We start from the raw sequence: 26,058 nt of genomic DNA on the forward strand, positions 1-26,058 counted from the left end.
TCGCCACTGTCCCTACAGGTTTTTCTCAATATTTGCCAAATAACGTTTCCTAGAAACGTCATAGAGATTTATTCTTATTACCATTGTGTTTCTTTTTAACCGGCGTTTAAAAATACTCGTGACTAGATAGGTTTTGCAATTTGATCATTTAAAGTTACCCCCTTCTACTACCCTTTGCAAAGGGGGCTAAAACGTATATGTAGATGTTTATTATGCATAGAAAGGGAAAACATATTGATATTAAGAATTTGATCACAGGTTATAATATTTGAGATACGCCAAATTTTAACTATCTAAAGTTAAATTAAATATGTTAGGGCTTATAATAATATGAAGTTTACTGTTGCAGACAATGGCAGTTATACTTCCAGACTTTCTTGATGACAAATTCCTGACTGGTTGTCTACAAGGAGAGTTTGGAGGTTCTGCAACCGTCACTCAATTCGAGGCAGAGCCTGCAGTTCCGGAAGGATGCAACTACACCAGCTATATTCTCAGAGTGAAATGTATGTACAAAAGAAGTGAAAAAGAAGACGTTGAATTAACCAGTCTTATTGTAAAGGCACCGAAACAACAGGGTGTCGCAGAAATGCTTACAGAGGCATGCAAAGAGCATTACTTTTATTTCAACATCGTGCCTACACTATCGAACTTACACAAAGTAAATTATGTATCAAAGACATACCGCTGTGACAATCCCTTGGTGATTGTAATGGAGGATTTGAACTCAATGGGTTTCAAAGTGCCAAACAGAAGGGATCAATTAGACTTTGACCATTGCAAGCTGTGCATTCAGTCACTAGCAAAGATGCAAGCCGCAAGTATTGTTGTTGGACAACAAGACCCTAAATATTTTGAAAAAATTAAAACTAATAGCTGTAATAATTTTAATAACAATGCATTTCTAAAGAAGATTACTCCTATTATAACGTCAATAGGAGCTAACAGTCTTGCAGATTCGGTTAGAGGGCTGAGCCAATATGGAGACATAGTTGACATATTGAATCAAGTTTCAAAGACTTTGTGGGACTTGGTGCTAGTGTCTGGTGTTACTGAAGATGCACTCTATGGTCTCGTCCAGTTTGACGTTTGGCCGACAAACTTTATGTTCAAATATGATCAATTCGGAAATGTCGAATCAGCAAAAGTTTTGGATTTCCAACTGTACTCGTTTTCGCCCGTAGTAATTGACGTCATCTTCTTGATTTGGAAATGCGCCAACAGTGACGTCAGAGAGTGTCGTCTGGATGAATTTTTACTTATCTATATTGATACTCTAAATGGACTTTTGTCAGATATGGGTAGTTCCACTAGGTTGACATTCTCTCAGCTGAAAGAACAGCTTGAAGTTTTAAGTCCTTGGGCACTGTTCGTTGTGTGTTTCTATCTTCCATTTGCCCAACTAAAAGAACCTTTGTCACTGGAAACTCTATTTGAATATTGTGAGAAAGAACCTAAAAAATATTATGACTTATTGATGAAAGAATTAAAAGAACCCTCAACAGTCTTCCCGTCAGTATTATTACACCTTAAAGCTCAAGGTGTATTTGAAAGCATATCAAAATTGTACATAAAATAAAATAACTACCTTGGCTAAAGTAAATAAAAGAGTAATTTTGTATTGTGAATCTGAGTCCAAATTAAACTCTTTCCATTAAGACAATAAAGATTATTTGCTTGTAGAACATTTCTGTATATTTTGTGAATATGTGTTCGTAAATTAATTACAAGTGGTTTTCTGTTATACCAGAAAGGTGTATGTTTATGTAATTGAACTTTGAAAAATATACAATACCTCATATCCAGTTTGTGGTTAATAATTTATTTTTTCAGATCATAAATATCGGTAACATTTACATACCAATATAATGCCGTTATATGTAAATATAGCCCTGAATATGGCTGCCGTGTTTGTATTGTTGACTATTCACTGAGAACCTCAATGCGGGCCATGTCTTGTCACACATGGATATTTATTATGCGATTTAAATAAATTTGGTGTCATTAGATTTGTGATAAGATCCTCTAAAACCATTATTCTTGAAATTCTTGAGAAAATTTGCAGTTTCTTAGGATATTCCAAGTTTAAAAGTTCTTGTGGCCGCTACCTTTAAAGTGCTGAAGAGAATTTCATGATATATTTTTCTACCTTGTTATCATAAACAAAGTTGGTATATTTTAATTTATTATTATTTAAAATATTCCTTTTTATTAAAAAAACCCATACAGACAGACAGATAGAAAACTAAACATCGGAGACCCTTGTTCGTATGGTGAAATATGTTTGTCTTGACCTGAGCAAAAACGTGATATACCTTTGTCCAGACAGTTATGGGACACCCTGTATTAGGTATTAGTCCTCATCGTGTCTTTCAATTGTGTAATCATACACTAAAGAGAGACACGAGATAAGCTAGAGGCTCATTACACTCCGAGATACATTTGTTAGCGGTTTCGGGTGATGCTTAAGGACCATCTGTTTCGGGTCTCGTCGGGTTGACGATATCTTGGCATAGGGTATGGGACGATGGCTTTGTATGAATGCTTATGGGTGAATGTCTGTAAATTTCCTAGTAATTTTGTATTTATTTATTTATTTTAATTTCATGAAGAACCTTCTTTTCATTTTATTATTTTATATAAATATGGATTATCATTTTGTTAATATAAAACAGTAATGTAGACTATACTGTGGCTCTTGTTTTACACTAATAATATCGTTTATAAATGTATGAGAGTAGACTTAATAGCCCTAACTTCACCAATTGAATATGTTTTTCTTTGTGTTCAATAAAGACATTTTCATTTAAATTTCAACTCAACCCCAACTTAATAAGATTATTTTACAGAAAAGACACAAATGACAACTAAATTATTCTAATTAGTATGATTGAATCTTATTATAATAAAAACCGATGCACCAGCTCCCTTGAACTCAGGTAGTTCAACAAGCAAACTCAAACACACTTAGAAACTACTTAAAAGAACACTTCCACGAATGGGTGCCGTAGAGTCGCTTTGTTGAGAGGTCGAAACACCTTAACCACAGCTCTGGCAAGAGTTCCACCGGGATCGCCACGTGCAACACCCTGTCACTAGTGGGATGATCTTGGGTAGTACTACAAGTATTATTCAGTGTATTATAGTACTATTACTCTATTAGCCAAGTATTTAGAGAGTTATATTTAAATAAATGATTTTTTCTTTTGCAAATGTTCTCCATTTTCATTGTTAAATGTGTTCCTTTTGTGAGTCATTTATCTTTTATAAGATTCCATATATTCCATATGTATTATTTTATATTATTTTTAAGTAATATTTTAATTCAGTATATACAATTATTTATATAAGATTGGTTATTTAGTACTATAACCAGTTAAATTCATACATCTGTAACTAAGAGCTTTTTAGTTGTAAAGGTAAATTTAATAATCGTTACGCAAAACATATAGTAATATTTGCTTTTAAAACTATCATTTCGCAGTATTGTGTTTAGAATGAATTGAAAGGGAATTCATTGTTTAAACCAGATGAGTCACCCCATTACACCACCTGGCAAGTTTCCATCCTTAAGAAATAGCTTTCCGGAAATCTTATTACTGTTCAATGTATTGTAATAATCGGAAATGTATAGTTCACTAAAGCAGCCCGCACGAAAATAGTCCAACAGTGGCTAGTGCATTGGTTGCAATAAATAAATATCATAACCTGTTGCTTAACTACCACTTACTCATATTAATAATTATTTCTGTAAAATCACTCAGCCGACTATGATATTTTGCTCACGGGGTATTTTTAAAACGAAAAGGTTTATAAAATGACCAAATCGTGCAAACCCAAGAACCTTTCCATCAAACAAGACTTTCCAAAAACATTAATATCCATATCCGCGTAACAGGCTTGACTGTGGTAGAATACACAATTTCAATATAGCTAATTGTATTAGTGTTGTAATCTGTTCATTTAAGAACTATCATTTACCCGCGGCTTTCCTCGCAAATTATATGCAACATTCCCTGTATTTTATTGAATACCTCCTACGATTTCAGTAACACTTGAACTATTTTAGACCAATGTCGAAGTTCATAGCTTTCTTAGTAAAAATTCTAGTTATGTAATACATTAAGGTCCTATGATATTTTTGAAAAGGAATTAGCTTTATATCATACGTCAAGTACTTTCATTTAAGTTTGTAAATGATTATGGGGATCAGAGGTCATGAAAAATGGCAAGTAATTATTATTTTTTGCTTATAAGAGTATTTCTGGTTCAAATTAATTACATATCCGACAGTAAATTATAGTTGAATAGTTGAATACATTGTAGCATGTATATAATATATATATATATATATATATATATATATATATATATATATTATATATTGTTGAGGTTGCATTGAAAACAATACCGTTTTTAAAAACTTGATGGATATAGATACTTTTATTTAAATTTAAAAACAAAACTCAATACACTAACACATTTTAGTACTTTCAATATACAGTTGTCATCTACCTCACAGTACGTTCAAGTCCTATGATATTTTTTAAATAAAGCATTCCAGAGTTCAAGGGTAAGAGGAACTATAATAATAATAAACTAATAGACATCAGAAACTCTAAATTAAATATTTCTTCAGCTATTATGTAGAATAGCTGTCTTGATTAAGAAATAAAATTTATAAAGGAGGAATACAAAATTCTTTTACTTAGACTGTCTAATACTCTAAAGAAAACTGTCGTCACCCATCGTCTAAATCATAATGACACTGTCAATCTGTCAATACCTATTTGGTAAGTACATCAGCATTCAAACCCAATCTATGTCAGAACACACAAAAAATTACCAATTGATTTTAAAGAGCGAAATTCTACATAAACTCTACATCAGATAACTTAACCAAACAAGATTTCTTTTCTATTTCATGATCTTTATACACATGAAGACAGTCTTTGCCGAATATAGTGCCAAATATTTTGAAAAATAGCAAAAATGTTTTATGTATACAGTTATTTTACCAAAAGTGTGTATATATATATATATATATATATATATATATATATATATATATATATATATATAAAACATTGTATATACTTTGGACTGATATGTGCACTACAATTAAAACGTATCTACATCTGCGCTGGTATTCCACTTTGGGTAAAGGTTTAGTAAAGTGTGAAAAATTCTAACTGCCCGCTGTGCCTTCCTCTTCAACACGCATACATTAGTGCTAAAATGTTTTCACTGTTCCTCAAACGGCTTTCGAGATAATTTATGGACAAACCTAAGTAGAGGAGAGCCATCAATTAAGTAATATTTAGAGTTTCAGCTTTTATAGCATTTACTCCAAAATAGAGCTCTTTTTTATACACTTCAAGAGAAACATGTTTTAATAGGTGCAGAAATGTAGTTTGAACATATTTTAAAGGAAGTATGTACGATAATTATAAAACAATCATTTATTTACAAAATACAAAAACTATAGGCTATATAAAAACTAAATCTTAAATGTATGAAATTTACACTACGATACACTTCTTTTTTATGTTGGTTCCTATTCTATACTCAAAGTATGATTATTTTTCTTAGAAGTACCGTTTTATGTAGTCTTTTAAATTTAAAAAGTGTCAGACTACTGTTTACTTGATATACTGTTACATTCTAATGAGATTTTATAAGAATTACTACTTTTTTAATTAATTCTTCATGTTTAAATATGTTAAAAATATAATATAGGTAAGTTGTACAATCAGTTATCCTCTTCCATAATCATCTCCTACAATAACTATAACTAAGTACGCAACAAACACAGATAAACATATATTTCCCTATATGTTTACTTGCAAAAAGTGAAATTGCCGTCATATACGTCGCTTAGCAACTCTGACTACAGCATCAATAAATACTTGGGTAATACTAAACAGATACTTTTATTGTAACTATTTTAGTTGGTTCTGAAGTAATATTTTACAAAGCTCAGCTTTGATTCACTAATTAATATATATTATTACTGGTCTCTTGGACATGTAAACAAATTTTAAAGGCAAATTCTTTCCACTTAACAATAAATTATATTAAATTCTTAAGTTGTCCATGGATTTTTTTAACAGTATTTCCTCAATGAACAATTCGACAGTGGATTACAAGACTTTCCTGTTCAATCTAATAAAAAATAACTAAATATTTAATAACTTGTGTATGAAAAATTTTACAAATTCGGAAACTAAGTAACTTCTTTCGAGAAGCGTAATTGCAAAGTTCAATCAGTTTCACTTTCTTCTGAAACCAGAAACAAAAGCTTAACGGAGGGAAATTTTTGATCCGATATCCCTGTCTGGCTTAAAGGTGAATCTGAAAGAGAATATTTCTTTACAGCCATATAACACTGAACTAGTAACAATAAGCAACGCAGCTATTATTCCCAAAGGTACCAGAACCTTCGGTTTGCTCGCTGCTGACACAAAAGAGCTATCTTTATCAGTCTCAGTATCGGTCATTTCAGTGGTGAAGATATCATCTAACGTAGTAGAATCCACCTCTGGCAGAGTTGAAATATTGCAGAGCACTTCGTGTTCCAGTTTTGTTTTGTTTGTGACGCAGACCTCGCCTCTGCTCAGAGCGTAGCTGAACGCTTTCAACGTCACAGTGCAGTTCAGGTTGCAAAAGTTGTAGCGGAAGATGTTTTGCAGCTTTTCCATCGAGGAGTTGGTCAAATACAGCATGTCGTGCTTGGGGTTCAATATGCTGGTTCTTTTCGAGGCACAGTCACAGTCGATGATGTTCCGTTCTATGATCATGTCCCAGCCCATGTCCAGCAGCACCCCTCCGAGATCGATGTCCGAGACGGTGTTGTTGGTGAAGAAGGAATCTAGAAGTGTCGAGACCCCACGGAGCGTTCCAGCTGGCAAGTTCACAAAATGGTTGCTCGTTATGTGGATTTCAGGAGATGTCAGGTTGAAGGCTTGTTTGGACACGTTCTTGAATAGGTTGTTGACGATGGCTACACTCCCCTCAGTGGATATTTGGAACCCTTCTTCTTCTACATGATTGAACGTGTTGCTGTTTATCGTTATGTGACCTCCACACAGCGACATGCCTCCACTGGGAACGGAATTCACCTGAAATAGTAAAGACTGGGTTTGATTGAGTTCCATACGGTTCAGTCGGAAGATGTACGTACTTAAATACAAATTTTATTTGTTCGAGACACAACAAAACTGTTCGTTACAAAAAGTATTTTATAAGCATTCCAGAACACTTTTTATCTTTTTTTCTCTAGACTACGAAGTTTTCAATTTTGTAAGTCTTCACGGCTGCCATATTGGAATGAAATGACGAACCAAGCTGCCCAGTAAACGTGGCCAAAATATTTTCAAGATAAATTTGTGTACTATTTTTAAATTTTGTCAATATTTCTTCGCCAATTCTTGGTGATCGAAAATACTTTTGGGATCGTGTAATCGATATCTCGCAAACCGTCTGAGATAAAACATTTATATTATTAAACATTTAAAACATTTACAAGCGTTACTTAAAACGTTTAATTATTTTCCACTAGACCCATAAATAATGGAGTTAAACAGTTTTACGGTTTAAAAGGAACGAAACTTCGTACCGAGCTCATCATCGAACTTAGCCGCGATATTTTTAAAATAAATTTTTATAACCATTTTCAACTTTTCTGTGCTTTTTTGGGACAGTTGTCGTTTCCAAAATTCGCATTATATAGCGACAAATTTATAAAATCATTAATGATCAATATTAACAATAATCAAATTGTCAGTATAATTCATGCAATTCACATAAAAACGTTATCGTTGTATTATTCCTTGATTTGCATACATCTTTAGTGCAGATATATCAATAGCAGACTCAATCACCTGTTATTATTATTATTGATGGAATCTTGATGGAATATTATTAGTGTAGTGCTAAGTACATATTGGGCCTTGCATTATTCAATGGCCTTCTGATCCCAATGATTTATGTATCCTCTAAATTGCTATAAATGTTAAACAACCAATCAATATGATTAGTTCCCTACCATATATCAATCATAAAAGATTATCATCTAAGGTAAAGCAAATACATCCTTATAAAATTATTGGCTTCTAAAAGTACAGAAAAGAACAAAATGTGTCCAAGTTTAATTATTTACAATTATCTCTCAGGTATAATATTCTTAACCGTACAAAAATTATATATGTTATCATTTCTAGATATAGCCTTTTATTAATGGTATATGTTATAAATATAAAATAATCGCTAAATGTGTTGTTAAGAACTTAACAACGGATGAACCAATTCAGCTAATTCTTTATTTTTTATATTCATTGAAGTCCGAGTAAAATACAAATTCGAAAAGTCTCCCGGAATATTTTTGAATTCTGGAAAATAATGATAATATTTACAAAGCCCAATTCAAATTTAACTGACACTAAAAATCGTCTACACTTTCAGACGAAATTCTCTGAAAAGGCCTGACATTTGTTTAGATACAAATTTTAGGAAATAATAAATATACCATGCAATACAGATTGCAATAACAAAGTTACCCTCCAAATTTTAATACAGTTTGCATCAGTGATGAATTTTAAATATTCTAATGCAAATTGGAAATTGTATTTAAACCCTGTTATAAAACACACCTTCATGAAAAAGCTACGAATGCATGCACTTAGTACTCGCAAAAGGTTGGCATCCATCATTTTTTGATGATAATACTTTTACCGTAGCTTAAAGAAAAACAAGGAGTTGGACACATAGATGCCTCAACGAGCTATTCTTTTCCACACGACAGAACGAAAAACATAGACTTCTATCGCGCAAAACTTATCATAAACGATTATTTTGAAATGGTAAACCTAATTTCAATATGCTTTTTAATTTGAGTTTGTTCCAGAAACTAATATATTTATTTATTTTATTTGTTGGCACAACTAACAAGTAAGTAAATTATATCATATACAAACGTCTGTTGAATATGTTCAGATTCATTCCTTATAATCATGCTCCATTTTATGAAACGAAGAATAACCTTGCATCTTTTTTACCCTTTTAAAGCACACAAAAGTTTATATAACTACAGGTATTCCCTTAGCTACAGTTTGGTCAGTTACATCCGAAACGGTTCTTCAAGAAAAAGAACTTCAACTGGATCATAGTGACCTATGATTGTTTTATTTCCATTTTCCTTGGAAACTATAGTGAAAATATAGTGGTTCGTCTTAGAACTCCTAAGCATTATTCACAGCCATTTTCAAGATATATTTAGCTATTAAGACATTTAAATTACTTCAAAATATAGTTTTCTCTTGTTAGGTGGCAAGAATTTATAAATTTTACTCGAACTAATGTCAAAAACTGCTGTCTATTTAGTCGGTTTATTTAAACTGACTAATCTTAATAACATGTTTTAGGTTAACCATTTTATTTAAACTATTGTGGTTCAGACATAAAAAAGTGCTGATTGTGAAGGAAAGTCGGTTGAAATATGCACCTTCCATATTGTCCGTATAGGTATATGGACAGACAGATATTTAAAAACATTAAAACACGTAGTAGACGTAAGAACGGGTACTAGAAGGGAATTTCCCTTTGACTATTTAATAAATGTAAGTACATCACGCTCTATCCGGAGTACCGTGAGCCCCAAAGTATTTAAAGAGCACCACACATAACACAGCTGGCTGCGGGAACATGACTCCAGCCTGCTATGGGTCACCAGCTGGAGAATTTTGTGCAAAATCTCGTTTTATTACATGTTAATAATTCGAAATTATTACCAGATAATTAAAATTATTAATGTCGTTTCTTAGATTCTTGTTATTATCTGCCTGGCCGCATGTGTGATAATTCTCACAGCCTGTAAGAACGTTAGAATTTAGACCCTGCACGAAGAGGAAGGTGAACTGAAACTAGACTTAACATTCACATAGAATTAAGCGATTTCACTATAGCTACGTTATTAGTAACATAACATCAATTTTACTGTACCAAGAGAAACCCAACCCAAGTCCCTTTTTCAGAGAAGATTTCAGCCCACAAATTATGCCCTTAGCTATGGCGTTTCCAGACTCCTGAGATTGGGAAGCGAAGTAGCACATGTCGACTTCTTTGATGACTCTATACGTTCCCTGAAGAAGAACACACACACACACACACACACACACACACACACACACACACACACACACACACACACACACACACACACATTGAATGACAGACACACAGACACGGCAATAAAAACATGCATTTTTCAAGTCAAGTCGTTCTTTTTGTCACATAATCGCTTAAGTTAAAGTTCTTCTCAGCATTACTATTATTATTAATTTATTATAATTTTAGTTGTCTTTAGCATGTACTAAATTATTGCATTGTTACTGATATTATTGTTGCTGTACATACTATTATTATCGTTATTGTTAATCTATTGTTACTAATTTACTGCTGATTATGTTAGTTATTTGTTATTCTATTGAAGTTTTATTGAATTGTTAGTATTTCTGTTTTGCAGTATCACAATATTATTATGCTCCTCAAATGTATTTTATAGGTTTTTTGTCTTTCTCTTGTTAAGTATTAAACAGCAGGTTATAATAAGTTACACTGAAACATTTTTGTCATCTTGACTGTATTACTTTGTCATAAATTGCTGTAAAAATTGGTGGTGAAACCGTTTAAATAAATAACAACCTGTCTTCATAAAACTTTACCCCTTAGTATGTCTTTTTTATATATTGTTGTTAATGGAAAGAGAACATAGGCATTATTATTCTTATTATTACTATTAATTCTGATTCTTAGTTATTTCGGTAAAGACTTGTATTATGGTACATTCTTTTTGACAGGATTTTCAATAGGTAGCCTACTCTGTGTTTCGGATTATTTCATGAAATATGTTATTTCTGTGAAAAACTAAAGTAATTTTACCTGATGATAAATTATTGAAATGATTATTTTAATATAATTTCGTGTATTTATTAGAAGATAGCTTTACTATCTTAAACACAACATTCCTTAAACGTTCCTTCTTAAATAGTCTATTCTCTTTCTTTCCATCTGCCTGTCTATTTCTACGATAACTTTTTACGGAAAGGCCCTAAATACTTGAAACGTAGGCATATGTTCGTGTTTAAAATCAAAGAAACTATGATTTGTGACTTTCAAAGGTTTAAAGACAGCAGTTATCACTATGCGCCTGGTTAGTATGCAATGTATACAATACACTAAACAGTTGTAGTTGCGGCTAGTATTTAGAAGGCGCTCATAATATCTCCTGAATTAGCACTTTCTGTTTTCTGTTCGGTATAGACTTTCATTGTGGTCTATCTGGTACTTAGATATTCCGTTAGACTGATTTATTTATTTTGGTGTGAAGATTGTATTAGTAAAAAATTAACCACAGTTCAGCAATTTTTTTTAACTTATCAATGCACACTGGGAACAAAGACGATGATTGATAACGCTGCCCAACATCAGGGTTGTGAGTACGCATGCTGGAATGCTTGGGCGAGTCGGTAATCTTTCACAGGGCACTGTTTGCTGGAAATTATATAATAACCACTAAATAAATACTAGGCTGTACAAATCTTTACCTGGCTAGTAAGTAGAGTGAACGTAAAGTCAGGATTGGCAGAACAGAGATCATCGCCCGTAGTTGGTACAAGACTGAGAGAGCCAATGTGCCCAATCATGACAGAGTACAAAGCAGAGAGGCTGGCTGAGGAGATTGACAGCTGTTTAATATCTTCGAGGACTGTGGTCCACAGATACTCTTGTGGCAAGATGCCGACATCTACTCTATCAGCATCTCTTATCAGCAAAGTTCTCAACTTCTCGATTGAGTGATCATTGATGTTCACATAGCTGCAGTTTTGGATGAATAGAGTGATCGGCCTTTCTGTTGTAAACGAATTCTCAGTGAAGTTCACTGTTTTCATTCCATAAATATATATTAGTTCTATGGAAGCGCTTTCTGCGGTGGTCCACGGTAAGAATATCTGAAACAAGGGAAAATTATTTCAACTGGCTCCACACAAAATAAAATTTGACTAAAATATTTATTTTTAAAACGTATGCTCTTTTAACTTGTATTTCGTAAAATTTACCGAATTATTTTACTTTATAAAACTTATATTAACTTATATTCATACATATAATGCTTGTGTTTATTAATTAGAAAATGTAAATGTATTGAATAAATGTTGCACACTTTCAGAATTAGCATGCTCTGTGAAAGACATTTCTAACGTACAATGTTAACAATGACAAAAAAGATTCCAATTTTCTCAAATACGTACATTTCTGAGAGGTCTGCAGAGTTTGATCCCGGATCCCTTTACACCGAATGCTAAAAGCCAGGTATTCCTTTGTATTAAAGACTTACAATGAATAGTTTTTACTTTTAAAATAAAAGAATTCACATATTGTTTCGCAAAAGAAAGTTTAATGTGACTTTTTTGACCAATTATCTCAATTCAGATCTGAAAGTTATAAGGTTTTAAAAATTCATTTACAGTTTTATTGATTTATGAAGTACACTATTAATAAAAAATTGTGTACATTTTCAATATTTCAGTTTTGAAGTCATCTTTAAGCCTTCACTTCAAAGGTTAAGTGTTATAGAGGACTTGTTAACCATAACTTCACTTGGTAAAATGAAACACGCATTACCTTTGACATCTTTATTTTCGGAATAAATATTCTGCATTTCAAAATATTTTTCAAATACATTCTCCAGTTTAACATTAATTAGCCAGCGGAATACAAGAATCGGAATAAGAAGTGTTACTGCTTTCGGTATTGTGGAAACAAGTGTTTCCCCCTCTCTTGCTATTTCTAAACATTCCTATGCATTTAAATGTTCGTTTCAATAACAGTGGTTGGAATCCTGCAGTAATCTCGGAACGGAAATAGGCTTATAAGGTTAACTCCCTTTTTGTAATTTTTTGTTTAGACTATTCTAAGTTCATACTAAATTTAAATCGACCGCTTCTATCGTACTGCGATACAAACATCAAAAGTAGATTTTGACAGTTATTTGGTCTTCCGATCATATGTTAGTTTGCTTATTTAAACGCATATGTGACAGATACGGCCAAATACAAAATAATTGAATCGGAAAAAGTGAGGGCTCTGTGGTGTAATGGTAGCACATTCACCCGGCAAGTGAGATATCCGGGTTCGACTCCCGGCGGAACAAGTACTTTTTGTGATTCAATGTTTATTGAAGTTAAATAAGGCTACGCCATTTATATATTTAATGTCTATATATATATATATATATATATAATGTTTATATATATATATATATATATATATATAAAACATTAGGATAACAACCTATCGTATGTATTATTTTTCAGATTATACATCTCATTGAGATACAACCAAAGCGATCGAGATATTAATCGGTTTTGACCACCCAACCATACAACCCTTAGATTGTTTTACATGAAAACACTAAGGCCTGACCACCAATACCAACCACAGGTTGGTTATCCACAATCAGTGGTTGTTATATGAAATATCCGATACTGACTCACCACAAAGATAAACTTATTTATCCGGGAAAGAGAATTAGTCTATTTCTTTGAAACTATAGTGGTAAATATTGCTTTTATTAATTATTTTTTAATAATCTTTCGAAATAAGGGGCGAGATTTAAAAAAATTAAAATAATAGTTTCCTCTTTTTACATGTCGTAAAGAATACAACAAGCAATATAACATACCTTATGAAGCGGGTTTACTCTATTTCGTCTACTCAAAATCATTAATCAAAAATAATTTTGTCTTCGTAAAACAGGTTGTTTCCTTAAACTTAGTCTTCAATGAAAAGACTTACCAATATTATTAAGAAGTATTTAAAAATTAAACCACGCAATTACTTAATTTTTAAAAGTACGTTTCCGGGAATTAAAAACATAGTGATATGAACAACTAATTTAGACATAATAATTTTTATTTTTATTACGATTTAAATTTTGTTAGTTTGTGTTGTTTGCTTTTAGTAATTTGTATTTTAATTTATTTACTTTTTTATTTCCCTTTAATTGCAACACCATTAATTACAATATATAATAACAAGATAAACTAAATAATTTCAACAAGATAGATAAACTAGTAAAGGATAAATTTATAACTATGTAAAAATTATTCAACAGAACAATGGGAACCAGATAACAAATAATAATATAACAAATCCCTATAAAAACGTAATTGATTTTTCAAAAGATATAGAACTAATGTTGATAGTGACAGAAGTTTGAATTTGGAATATAATACAAGTCAAGCACTGACTATACTATAAGATAGAAACCATATGGATTGATTCTCAGTTCACTAGCACTCCTCGAACTTGATTCTTGAATGAGGCAAGAAAAACAACGAAGAAGTCAATCTCAGAAAAAAAACTAGGCTTCCTTCCCTCTCTAACTTCCACAGACCGTTATTATGGCTTTAGCTTGTAGACAGGCATCTCCGCCGACAGATGGATTTGGATATCGTACCACAAGGGACCACAGTCAATATTTTTCAGCAACGTAGGGCAGGCAATGAGGCCGTTCACCAGTTTAAAGAGCAGGCCGAGATTAGAGATCCTACGTCTCCACTGCAGGGGCAACATCGCATAGAGCCTCTCCAAAACAGCGATAGGGATCTCGAGATACCCATAAAGAAGTCTGCAACCCAGCATTCTGATAAAACGTGCATGGAACGAGCGTTTTGATATGGCTAATTTGGTAAGGCTACCATGTGGATGAAGCCTTTTTACCATATAGAGTACAGGTAAAATTAAGTACTGAAAAAATCAATGTCAGAGGAGTTTTTGGTTGAACTGATGATGGAGCCCTACAGTTGTCTTGTTCTGGAAACAATATGGGTCAAGTGTTCGTCTGGGCTTAGTGATAACTCCCAGATCCTTCATATTAAATGGTCTCTTTAGGGATATTCCAACTATAAGGGAGTTGAAGAGAAGAGTAATATCGCCACACCCGAAGGACATAACTTGGATATATTGATGTCCATGGCATTAAAGATTCACTGGTCCACTATATTAGCTAGGGAACTGTGAAGGATCTCTTGATCCTCGACATTGCGGACCACAGAGAACATCTTTACATCATCGGCAAATACGGGGTAGTTGGAATAAATGGCAGTACTGATGTAAGTAATAAACAGATTGAAGAGCAGGGAACCCAAATGTGATCCCTGGAGAACACTTGACAAGACTGGAAAATACTTTTAGAAATCTCCATCCCATTCAATAGTCAAATCTCTGTTACGAAGATTACTACCAAGCTAGGAATTCATTTTTATGTTTTAAGAGGTTTAGTCAAAAGTGTAAACTCGTAAACCGTAACGAATAGAATTTTATAAAAGCCAATGAACGTAACTGCTTGACCACTGAGTAGTGGAACTGAAAATCATTTATTATCAAAAATAAATTTTGTAAATTATTTTTTTATTGTTGTATTCTGTAAAATTAAATCAGATTTTGTTCATTTGACTCATTCAGAAAAGAAAAGAAAAAAAGTACAACAGATTTTTTTATTTATAAATAATAATGACGCTTTAAATCCTAATACAAAGCTTGTATGATCCTAAACCGTCATTTAAAGAATTCAACTATTAAACATATGATGCTCATTTCGAGGAGTAAAAATGAACTGAGCTTCAAATTTCATTTATTAAAGGAATGGCCGAATATAATTTAAAATTATCTAACTCACAAGGACTTATTAACTTAAAACAATGTTTGGCCTTTTAAAAGTTACTTTCCAGCTACCAATTGCTGGATAATTAAATATAACAGCACGTCATCTAAAGATTTCTTTGAGTCTATTTTCCTGTAGAATTCATGAAACATTCAAGGTAAGGATTTATGTACTGCATAACATAAAGTACTTAGTTCTATGTATAATTTGGATGAAACGAATCATATTATCCCATATATAAACACATTTTAAATTTCATAGCATACATGATCAAAAATCATAAATTTTAACACTGTAAAATGTTGAAATATAACAAAATGTCTTCTTTAGTAAGAAAATGTAACTAAGTTCTCAAAAATATCGCTTATATTTTTGAATGATAGGCAAACAAAGTATACTTTTTATAACCAATGATAAATACATACTTATAATCCTGCCCAATTATTTCGTTGGAGATTGAGAAAATGTTATACATATTAATAATTACTCTCACTTTATAACAAGATTTAAATAGTTACAAAAAAGAATGGTTTTCATAGTGCTCATTAAAGTACATGGATAACCTTAAAATCATATCCCTTCACCATTGCTAAAACTTTATTTTAAACTTATATTCGAAATAATTGTATTGTGCTTCATACAATAAATTCATTAGATCATTTTCCACTGGAATAATACATCAGCACAAATCCACAAATATCGGTCAGTCAATTAAGTTATGTGTGAAATAGATATTGGTCAAATACTATATCAATAATTTATTGCCCGATTAGGGATAATTGTAGTGTGGATTATTAATGATGTTTATACTATTGAATGTCATCATGATTAATGTTCATTGTTGTAATTTGCACGTAATAGGGACTTCTCAAAAGAATTATTTTTATTTTGTATTGGTAAAAATAGTTTTCTAATGATTGATAAACATAACTCTTTAACAAGGTAAACAGCATAGGCTATAAAATTGTTGCGGACTATTTAGGAACAGACTTTACCGATATTATTTATGTGTATTTAACTGTTCTACTTTATTTCCTATCTTTTTATAACGACTTGGTTATATATACTTGCCTACTTTCAATTCAGCACAAAACTTATTCTTAAACACTTTTTTTTTAGAGAAAACTATACCCTTTTATGCCTTATTCTGCCTTTCCTCATGGGCCACTGGCCTGTGCGAGGGTCTTATCAAACAGAATAAAGGGGAAGGTCAATACAGGACAAGGTCGATGGTACTGATAGAAAGTGCAAGGGTCACAAACAGGATTCGAACCTGCGCTATCTCTAACTCAGACTCAAAGTCCAACATTTTAGATCGGTCGGCCATCGGCACTCCCACTATTTTCTTAGTATATACAGTACAGTATGGCTTTCCATTCATTAAAATTATTACATGAACCAACCATTTAGATAGGCTTTCTTCGCACTAGCTTTGTACTTGCTTGGATAACCGGGAATGATAATACAACAATATATATGTCTTGCATTTGAGATCGAATATATATTTAGATTGATGGAAAATTGTAAACTTTATACTTTATAAAATTTCTAATAGAATATGTATGAATCTATTTCCACAATAATTGTGGACGAAGCATTATACTTTATAAAGTTATTATAGGACATTTATGTACCTAAGTGTATAATTAAGGTTTAAAATTGTTATTTTTTATTATTTATCATGTTAATAATACATTAAATCAATGCCAAGTCACAAAATAGTACAAAATTCTATAAATGATTTCCAATTTTATATTGACTATAAATAATATATGATAGTTAAAAAAATGCTAAGCAGAATAAATTATTTTTAGCTTGTTTCAATAATAAAGTAAAATAATTGCTATATAAATGATGTTAATAACAATTATTTATAGTAACTCACTGTATAAACTAACATATCAACTTTAGTCGCTACAATACTATTAGGAATCTACATCTTTTAAGTATACAATAGTAAGAATTTATTTTCCAGGAATACGTATAAAAGTGTTTTGTTTATGCTCAAAGTTGATTTCCAAATTAACCCATTAAAATACCATCTAACGAGTTACATCCATCCGAAATGTAAGGTGGTACGATTCAGTTCATTATTTTAAAGTCTTAAATGTTTGTTCAATTAGTTATAGTAAAACTTTAGGTATTCAATTATTTTTAGATGAATGTATATGTACACATGTATATTTACATATATATAGTCGTTGGTAAATGTGTATTGTTTGTTGAACTCACAAAATAATTCGATAAATTCATGATCGCCCATGGTAAAAATATTAAATTGTTATTTCTCCACTTTTTAGGATACAACTATTTCAACTCCACTATTTACTATCAAACTTATAGCAAATCAAAAGATATTACAAGAATTCTACAAATACTAGTAGATTGAGCGTAATTTGTTCATATTATTAAGAGGCCTATTACTTATAGATCTAACAATACTTATCACAACACTGACCCTGACAGTGAACCTTACATAGGATTTCCGGTGTGGGCTTGATAACATTATAAGTTGTAATATGTTTATGGTATCCTGACAGTACATATTTATTTCCATATATAAAACATTTCAAGTATAGCAGATAAAATGTACAGACCTAGAACAACATTATACTGGTATATTAGCTACCTTTGTTATGCATTAACCAATACGCACCTATATTGGAGGAACACGCCGTGGTAGGTTTCATGAAAATTTTAAATGCAAACCTAAAACGGCCGCCATTTTTTTATAGGATAGGATTGTAGAGGAAATACTCTACAACAAATAGACCACTTTAAGTGCTGTAGGCCTATATGTTTGATCCTGCTGAAGTTTTTCAAAACACAATAACTAATTCTACAACAAAATTACTTCATGCCAGCTAAATTATTGAGGAAGGACACTTACAAACCATTTGAGATAAACAATAACAGCGTCCAATTATAAACCAGATTTCATCTTTACTATTGACCACATACTTTTAAGAGTTGCTTCAATTTTAAGGTACGTCTTATAAGTACCCAAATGTTTTTACAACAGTAATGTAAAAAAATAGACTATTTGCAAATATTCCAAACTCATTTGGATGAGGACAAACCATTTCGGCGTTTTGCAAAACTCAGCAACTAACTCAGATATATAAAGGGCTTTATAGATTAACATTGTTATTATAATTCAACATTCAAGATAGCCGCCACAACGCGGCTTATAGAAAGTCCATAAATAAACAAATGCCTAAATATAAACCGATTAGAACAAAATTAGTATAGTATTTTTACCTTTTCATTTTTAAATCAGTAAAACTTTTTGTTTACTAAACGTTGTGCCTTTGACACTTCGTAATGTATGATTATTTTAAAAGCTTTCCCTCCAACTGATAATTAGCTTATGAAGATTACGAAACAAGACATTAAATATTAGGAGGAGCTATAAACTGACTATGAATATATTATATTTTATATTATACATTCAAAATTCAAAAGACTTAATTTATGGCATTTCTCCACAGTAACACCTTTCCCCTCCTATCTTTTACATTGCCTGTGCAGGAATTTAAATAACGTTTCTGAAATGTGAATTTAAATCCAGAGAGGCCAAGGTCCACTTTGGTCACAGTACTGTTACCGATTTACTAATCATTTATTACTTTTACAAGATATCCAAAAAATGTTATGTAATGTGTAGATGGGATTGTAAAATTACCAGTCGAAGAGGATTTCGTGTAAATTAAGATGTGAAGAGGTTATAATTTATGATGTTATGGGAAAATCTAAGTAGAAGTTTATAAAAACCATTGTTTCTGAAAAAATGCTACATCTCTCTAAACAGTGTTTCTTTAAAGATTAATAATAATAATAATAAATTAATTTTCAAACCTAATTCAATGATAGTTTATCAACGTTACTCTATTTTAGTAACAGTTCCAATTATAATAATCTATCACATTTATCAAAGATAGAAAGAAATATATTTCCAAATAATAATTATTTCTGTATATCAGTGTATCAGCATACACTGATATTTTAACCCGCTCGTGATATACTTGCAATCGTTACAAATTAATAATAATCTGTCACGGCATTTGATAAGATATTTGTACAAACTATACTACACTACATCCTCTATTATACGTTATCTCTACTCTCCTCACCTTATCAGCGGTTGGGCTGTTATCATGGCAGATGGCCTGGGTTGGGGTAGGTCCTGCCGGAAGACACTCGCACCTGCCGCAGAGGTCCTGGGCCCCTGAGACACCCAGGACTGCTACCACCCAGAAGACAGCTGTCAGTCGAGGCATCGTGATCGCACACATCTTGATCTAGTCTCAAGCAGCAAGGAACTGTTTGTGTTATCACAGGATGTCCTCTGATATGAGCTGGTGTGCGGACAACGCCGCCGATGTTCTCTCCTCTCACCGCCACAATGATGTCACTAACACATGCTACGCAGAAAAACCACCCAATTACTTCTCATCAGTTGTGCTCTGACACATTTGTTGCAAAGCTTGTCACCACTATAAATGTCAACAGTGAACTCGTCAATTTTATTGTGCTTGTTTTGTCGAATTGAAAATGTCATAAATTAATTAAACATGTACAAAAGTTATTTTAGCAATTAATGTGAACTAATGTTTCTATACAGGTTCTATCACATAATAAGTATAATAATAACAATAAATAAACAGCATAATGATTATGTAACAAACCGTACCAGCAATTCACAGGTATAATAATTAAGAACCTATATTTAGTAGAAGTTCTTCTAAATATATATATATATATATATATATATATATATATATATATATATATATATATATATATATATATATATGTTTCTAGTATGTAAATTATTATAATGTAATACAAAAATAAAACCACCAAGTATGCAAATAAAAAATTTTAAAATGTAAAACCTGATACAGAATACAAATTACAAGCATTTTAAATTTCCCGGCAAAAGGTACTTAAACAAAGGTAGATTGTATAGTATAACTGAAGATTTATATTTCATTTGCATATAAATAAACCCGTAGTAATAATTGAAAGATTATCCCCCAGAAATGAGTTTGGAACTATCACAGGATATAACTTTTAAAGTGTGTGATACGTTTAACAGGAAATATATTATTTAACTTTCATGGTATAACTGTGCAATAATTAATAAACAACGTTTCCTAAATTTCAAATAATCCCTAAGGACCCATGCAGGAAAATAAATTTTTGGATATATGTGTTTGAAATTTAATATAGTATAATAGAACAATTGTTTATTTGGTCAAATACACAAAAGTACAATGCACTCTTGATCTCAGTTTTACAATTAATTGGTCTTACATCATTACTAAAACAGAAAAGGAAACCAACTGTAACTTTTAATTCAACTAAACATGAAAAATATAAAACTCGTGCGCTTAAAAATGAAAATAAGTAAGGATCTCCTAGGATAGCCCTGAAATGGAATCTCCGTTACTTCCATTATGCCAACAAAAAATTCTAATTGCTTCAAAAAAATTTATTTTTCGTCGTGTTAACATATAAATATAATTAACGATAAAAACGTCTTCCATATATTTAAAACTGCGTTAGGATCCAAACTGTATAATAATTATGATTTGAGGGAAAGGTCATTCAGGGTCAAATTCCAACAGCTAACAATTTTTAATACGGCTGAAAATAAATAACTGTGACAAATAATCCCAAAATTCCATAATAAAAGGTTATTGAACCACACTAGAGAATAAAATTAAGAATTTTTTACAAATCGTGTTTAGCTTATGGAGAAAGTTTAGCTTTTTTGTACTACTTTAGTTTTCATTAGGTTAACCACGTATCATATATATTGTAATAAGTCCTCTGGATATACAAAAAATAACTGCGTATATGCCTATACAGAACTGCATATCTAATATTGCCCATTTAGAACAAAAGTTTACTAACAGTAAAAGAGCAGCGCACATTCTCACTAACTCGATTTTGAAAATTATTTTAAATAATAAACAATCAAAAATATGTCATGGAAGTTCTAAAGTCCCAACCTATCACTACAAGGTTCTTTAATATTTGGGAAAAAAGAATTTGTAGCACATATTATTTTAAGTTTCACTCATATTTTTATAGACTCGCCTTCGGCTCGGGTATAAGAAAGGTTTGGTGTAATTTTAATTTAGATATGAGTTTTCCAAATTTCATGTTCTCAGCTATATCCGTTCTCGAGAATCGCACGGGTCGTAATTGTTCGCTAACGCTCAGCCTGTAGCCTCATGAATAAAAATAATTAATGGATTTCTTAGAAAAATAAAGTGATGTTTTGGCAAAATCAGAAGACAAGAAGAATTATGTGAAAACTAAAGTCCGACATTAAGCTAGGAAGTGAAATGTAGACCATAATTTGCTTAATAATTTATGAACAAATACTCCAATAATTATGGAATTTTTTTATGAGGCCTTTTATGATGTGGTATTCAATGAACATATCATCAGAACCACATAGCTGAAACATGTTTTGACGTTTTGAAACAGTTGAATGACAACAGCTCGAGAATAGGCTAACGCTCAGCCAACAACTAGTCTTTGAGAAGTAATATGCTTGGACAAATATTTATTCAGAATTTGGTTGACAAGTGTGTCGACATGTGTGTTGACATGTTCGACTTACATGAGCAAAGACTTAGTGAGATTAGTATAACTATTTGTTTCGTTACATCAGAGCCCAGAACAAACACAGCAGGGGCAAAGCGACGGTTCAAACTGATGGATGGAAGGGTAAGGGAGGGCAAGGGACTGACGGTGGTGGGGGAAGGGCGTATGCCCCTGCTTGTGCCTCACGAGTACAGTTAAAGGAATTTAGCTGTGCTCGTAAGGCCCAGATACTACCGTCTTAACAAACAAACGCTATCTGTGTGGCGGGTTGCGTTTACGTGCTAGCCGCTGAGATGAAGGCGCAACAATCTCTTTAACGACTTTAAACTCACAATTTTGATTTACAGATAAAATTGACAAATACATTATTTTCAAAAACACGTTATACAGCACTATAACAACTGAAAAACAAGGGTAAGTCCTATTATTCCTATTATTTGGTTTTCTCCTATTATTTAATTCCACCACAATCAGCACTTTCACAAAACAGACTGATTTTAGCGAGTGCGATGAGTTATTCGGGCCAATACGATTCCTGAAAGGAGGGTTTTACCCATGAGTCACAGGAAATGTTTTCGGGACGCAGCGCATAATGCTACCCCGCCACCCCTCCCGCCTATCACCACACACTCAAGGACACGCGCACAGCTAAAGTCCTCGAACTGTAGCCTGGTGGGAAGCAGACTGAAAACCCGAATGCGTGAGGCGTCTTTTTAAAAATCAAAACAGATTCTCTATAAATAAATTTATTACGATTTAAAAACGCCAGATTGTATCCTCCCAGAGGGATAAATATTTTAAATTCTAAACAATATGAAGTAAACATTTGTCCATAATATTTTATTATGATGGATAGATTAAGTTGTATTTCTATATAAAACATATTTTTAATCCCTTCTATTTTATATACCTACTAGCAGTTGCCCGCGGCGGCTGCCCGCACGCAATTTCCTGTTGAAAAACAGTACACTATATTCACGTATTCTTTTTCTATCACATTCTAAACACTCCTGAGATAATTAATAGCCGTTCCTTCGTGAGCCTCTTGGGTGAATTATGAAGATATGTACCATATTTCCTGTCTCTATCTTTCGTGATGTTTGCTAGGTTTTGATAAGTTATTCAGAACAATTAATTTTCCAGTATTATTGTGGAGTTTGCCTTGTGCCCCGATCAAGAAAATGTATCAATGAAACCCAATTTCGATCATGAAGCGTCTTCTTCCGGCTCTTTTCATTTACCTTCGGTCCAACCAAATTCGATTACCTTATGTGCAAACTTTCACGGCTTTGTACAATGAAGTGGTTTTTATAACAGCGTTCAATAGTATTTTCATTGCATTAGATAGTTTATTGATCATTGGTGCAATATAAATTTAAAATAAAGGTAATAACTTCGTCTATGCAATCTGCATTACACTACTAATCAAGCACTTTACAATAATAATTTTCTAATGTAAACAAATGTTTCTGCCTCCAGTGCCGCATTTCCCTATAGGCCCACTAGGCCCAGGCCTAGGGCGCAAAATTTTAGGGGGCGCATAAATTTTAAAGTACAGTACACAAAAGAAAAAAGTTGCGGCGGCGGGTGGTGTTGGCGCTCGGCGGGGCGGGTGGCCAAGGTCAACTAGGTCCGGGGTGCGACGTTGACTCATTCATTGGTTCATTGCTTTTATTTATTCAAAACACTCCTTTTATTTATTAATTACACTATTTTATATATTATTGTAATTATCTTTCATCAAAATTACGTAATTAAGAAATTTACTGGATTTCTACGTCAGTGTAATCAGAGTACTCTGGGGGGGGGGGGGGGGGGCGCTCTTTGGTCTGTAGGCCTAGGGGCGCCGAATTTGTAAATGCGGCCCTGTCTGCCTCTTTGATGAACTTCAGCTGAAAGTATTAATAGCTGTTGAGTATCAGTTCATTTTGTATTACGTGTCGCAGCGAAGTCTGCCGGATCGAAGGTAACACATTCTAAAATCAACAACTACTTAGAAATTAAAAATTAATTAATAAAACATTTTCCAGTGGACCAAATTGTGAATCTAAACCATTCTCGAATTCCATTGAAAACACACACAACATTTCATCAAAATCGGTCCAGTCGTTTAGGAGTTCAGTCATACACACGAACACAAGAAATATACAGTCTATATATATATATATATATATATATATATATATATATATATATATATATATATATATATATATTTACACACTATCTTCAGCCATTTCCATTAAGCCTGATTTTTAAATGTTCCAAAACACTTTACAAAATTTACTCAACCATCTATTGCACAACTAGTCTACTTTTACTGAGAAAAATTGTCAATGTGAAAAGTAAATCGCATCTTTCAAATTATAATAATAGCTGTACTTTAAAGAAAATTTCACACACTTTCAAATCAATATAGTATTTGATTCAACCTCTGACAACCGTACAAAAATACATCATGCTAATGAACCCACAACATATTTTTGTATTTTTTAAATAGATTTTAAGTATTGGCAGTGCAAAGTTAAGATATTAAAGCAAATAGTGGAACATGTGATTTATGACCAAAAATACTAGTATAATATTGTCAGCCCTGACATACAAGAATGCTGGAATTAATCTGTATCTTCGTATGATAAAATTAAAGAGTATACAAATTTTAAATACTAAGGTTCAAAGAATTCTCACGAGAGAAATTTTTTTCGATTATTTAATAACCCCAGGAGTTTTAAAATTATAAGCTCACCCAGCAAAATATGAGTAATATAAATATTACTGTTGATAAATAAAATGATGTAATTGTTATTTATACAAGTTCGACAAACCACATTACTATTATTCTATCCTCATCACTCAAGTCCTTATCAGATGACTGCATAGCTGCTTGAATCCTAGATGATTCATTAAAATATTCTGTTTTTCCATCTTGTTGCTAGGATACTATGCAAGCTTGGAGCTTCGAATCAAATTCAGTGGAACCTCCATAGCACATCTTAAGAGACAGGAAAGCATAATATTACATTTCTTAAAAATGTAAAAAAGCTTTATAAGTTTAAATGACTAAAGTATCAGTACGCCCACACAATTGCTCTAATATAAAATAATATATTAAACATAAATTATTATATCTCTTTAACTCTTTGTATTTTCTTTTAATAATAACTCAAATAATTCATAGATCTGAAACTTACAGCATTACAATTTTTCATGTTTTGTTAACCTAACAAGGACCTAACTTTGTGAAAAAATATTTGTGTTCTTTTAAAATGATGTCTGTTTATATTTTTTATACATAGATGTTAAAAAACTTGTAATTATTTTTAAAGCCAAACCCAGACACATCTTATTTGAACTACTAGGATGAAGATTAATTTAAATATTAATGTTTGTTTAATATGTAGTGAGAAGTTTTTATTTGGGAACTTCTAGTGTTCTTGAAATAAAATTAAGAGTTGCTTCATCATTTTTGTATTGGACTAAACATAAAAATATCACTAAAAATGGTGACCTAAAACATGGTTGCACAATCTAAATCAATTGATGATTTATTGCCAAGCACATTAAAAAACTGGAACTTTTTCTTAACAGATGAATTTACCATGAACCATCCTATAAAATTAAATTAAAGGCATTAAACAGTGGTATACTTCAATATTTCACACATAGAACAGAACCATCTGTGATGGTTCTGAATCAGTCACAGCACCATG

The 26,058-nt window shown here is 32.0% G+C and overlaps 1 protein-coding gene across 2 annotated transcripts in view; it reads right to left on the reverse strand.

Moving 5' to 3' along the window:
• Positions 1 to 5,447: 5,447 nt before the first annotated feature.
• The window catches only part of LOC124367717, a 50,426-nt gene continuing 29,815 nt past the window's right edge, over positions 5,448 to 26,058 (reverse strand). For both annotated transcript variants that reach the window (XM_046824792.1, XM_046824794.1), the window contains exons 2-4: positions 19,858 to 20,148; positions 11,604 to 12,008; positions 5,448 to 7,121 (exon numbers count right to left, since the gene is read on the reverse strand). In XM_046824792.1, coding sequence (XP_046680748.1) covers positions 6,303 to 7,121; positions 11,604 to 12,008; positions 19,858 to 20,019 — 1,386 coding nt within the window. In that variant the 5' untranslated portion in view covers positions 20,020 to 20,148 and the 3' untranslated portion in view covers positions 5,448 to 6,302. The remainder of the gene's footprint in view (positions 7,122 to 11,603; positions 12,009 to 19,857; positions 20,149 to 26,058) is intronic.

Source organism: Homalodisca vitripennis, chromosome 8, assembly GCF_021130785.1.
Source record: "Homalodisca vitripennis isolate AUS2020 chromosome 8, UT_GWSS_2.1, whole genome shotgun sequence".
Lineage (NCBI taxonomy): Eukaryota > Metazoa > Arthropoda > Insecta > Hemiptera > Cicadellidae > Homalodisca > Homalodisca vitripennis.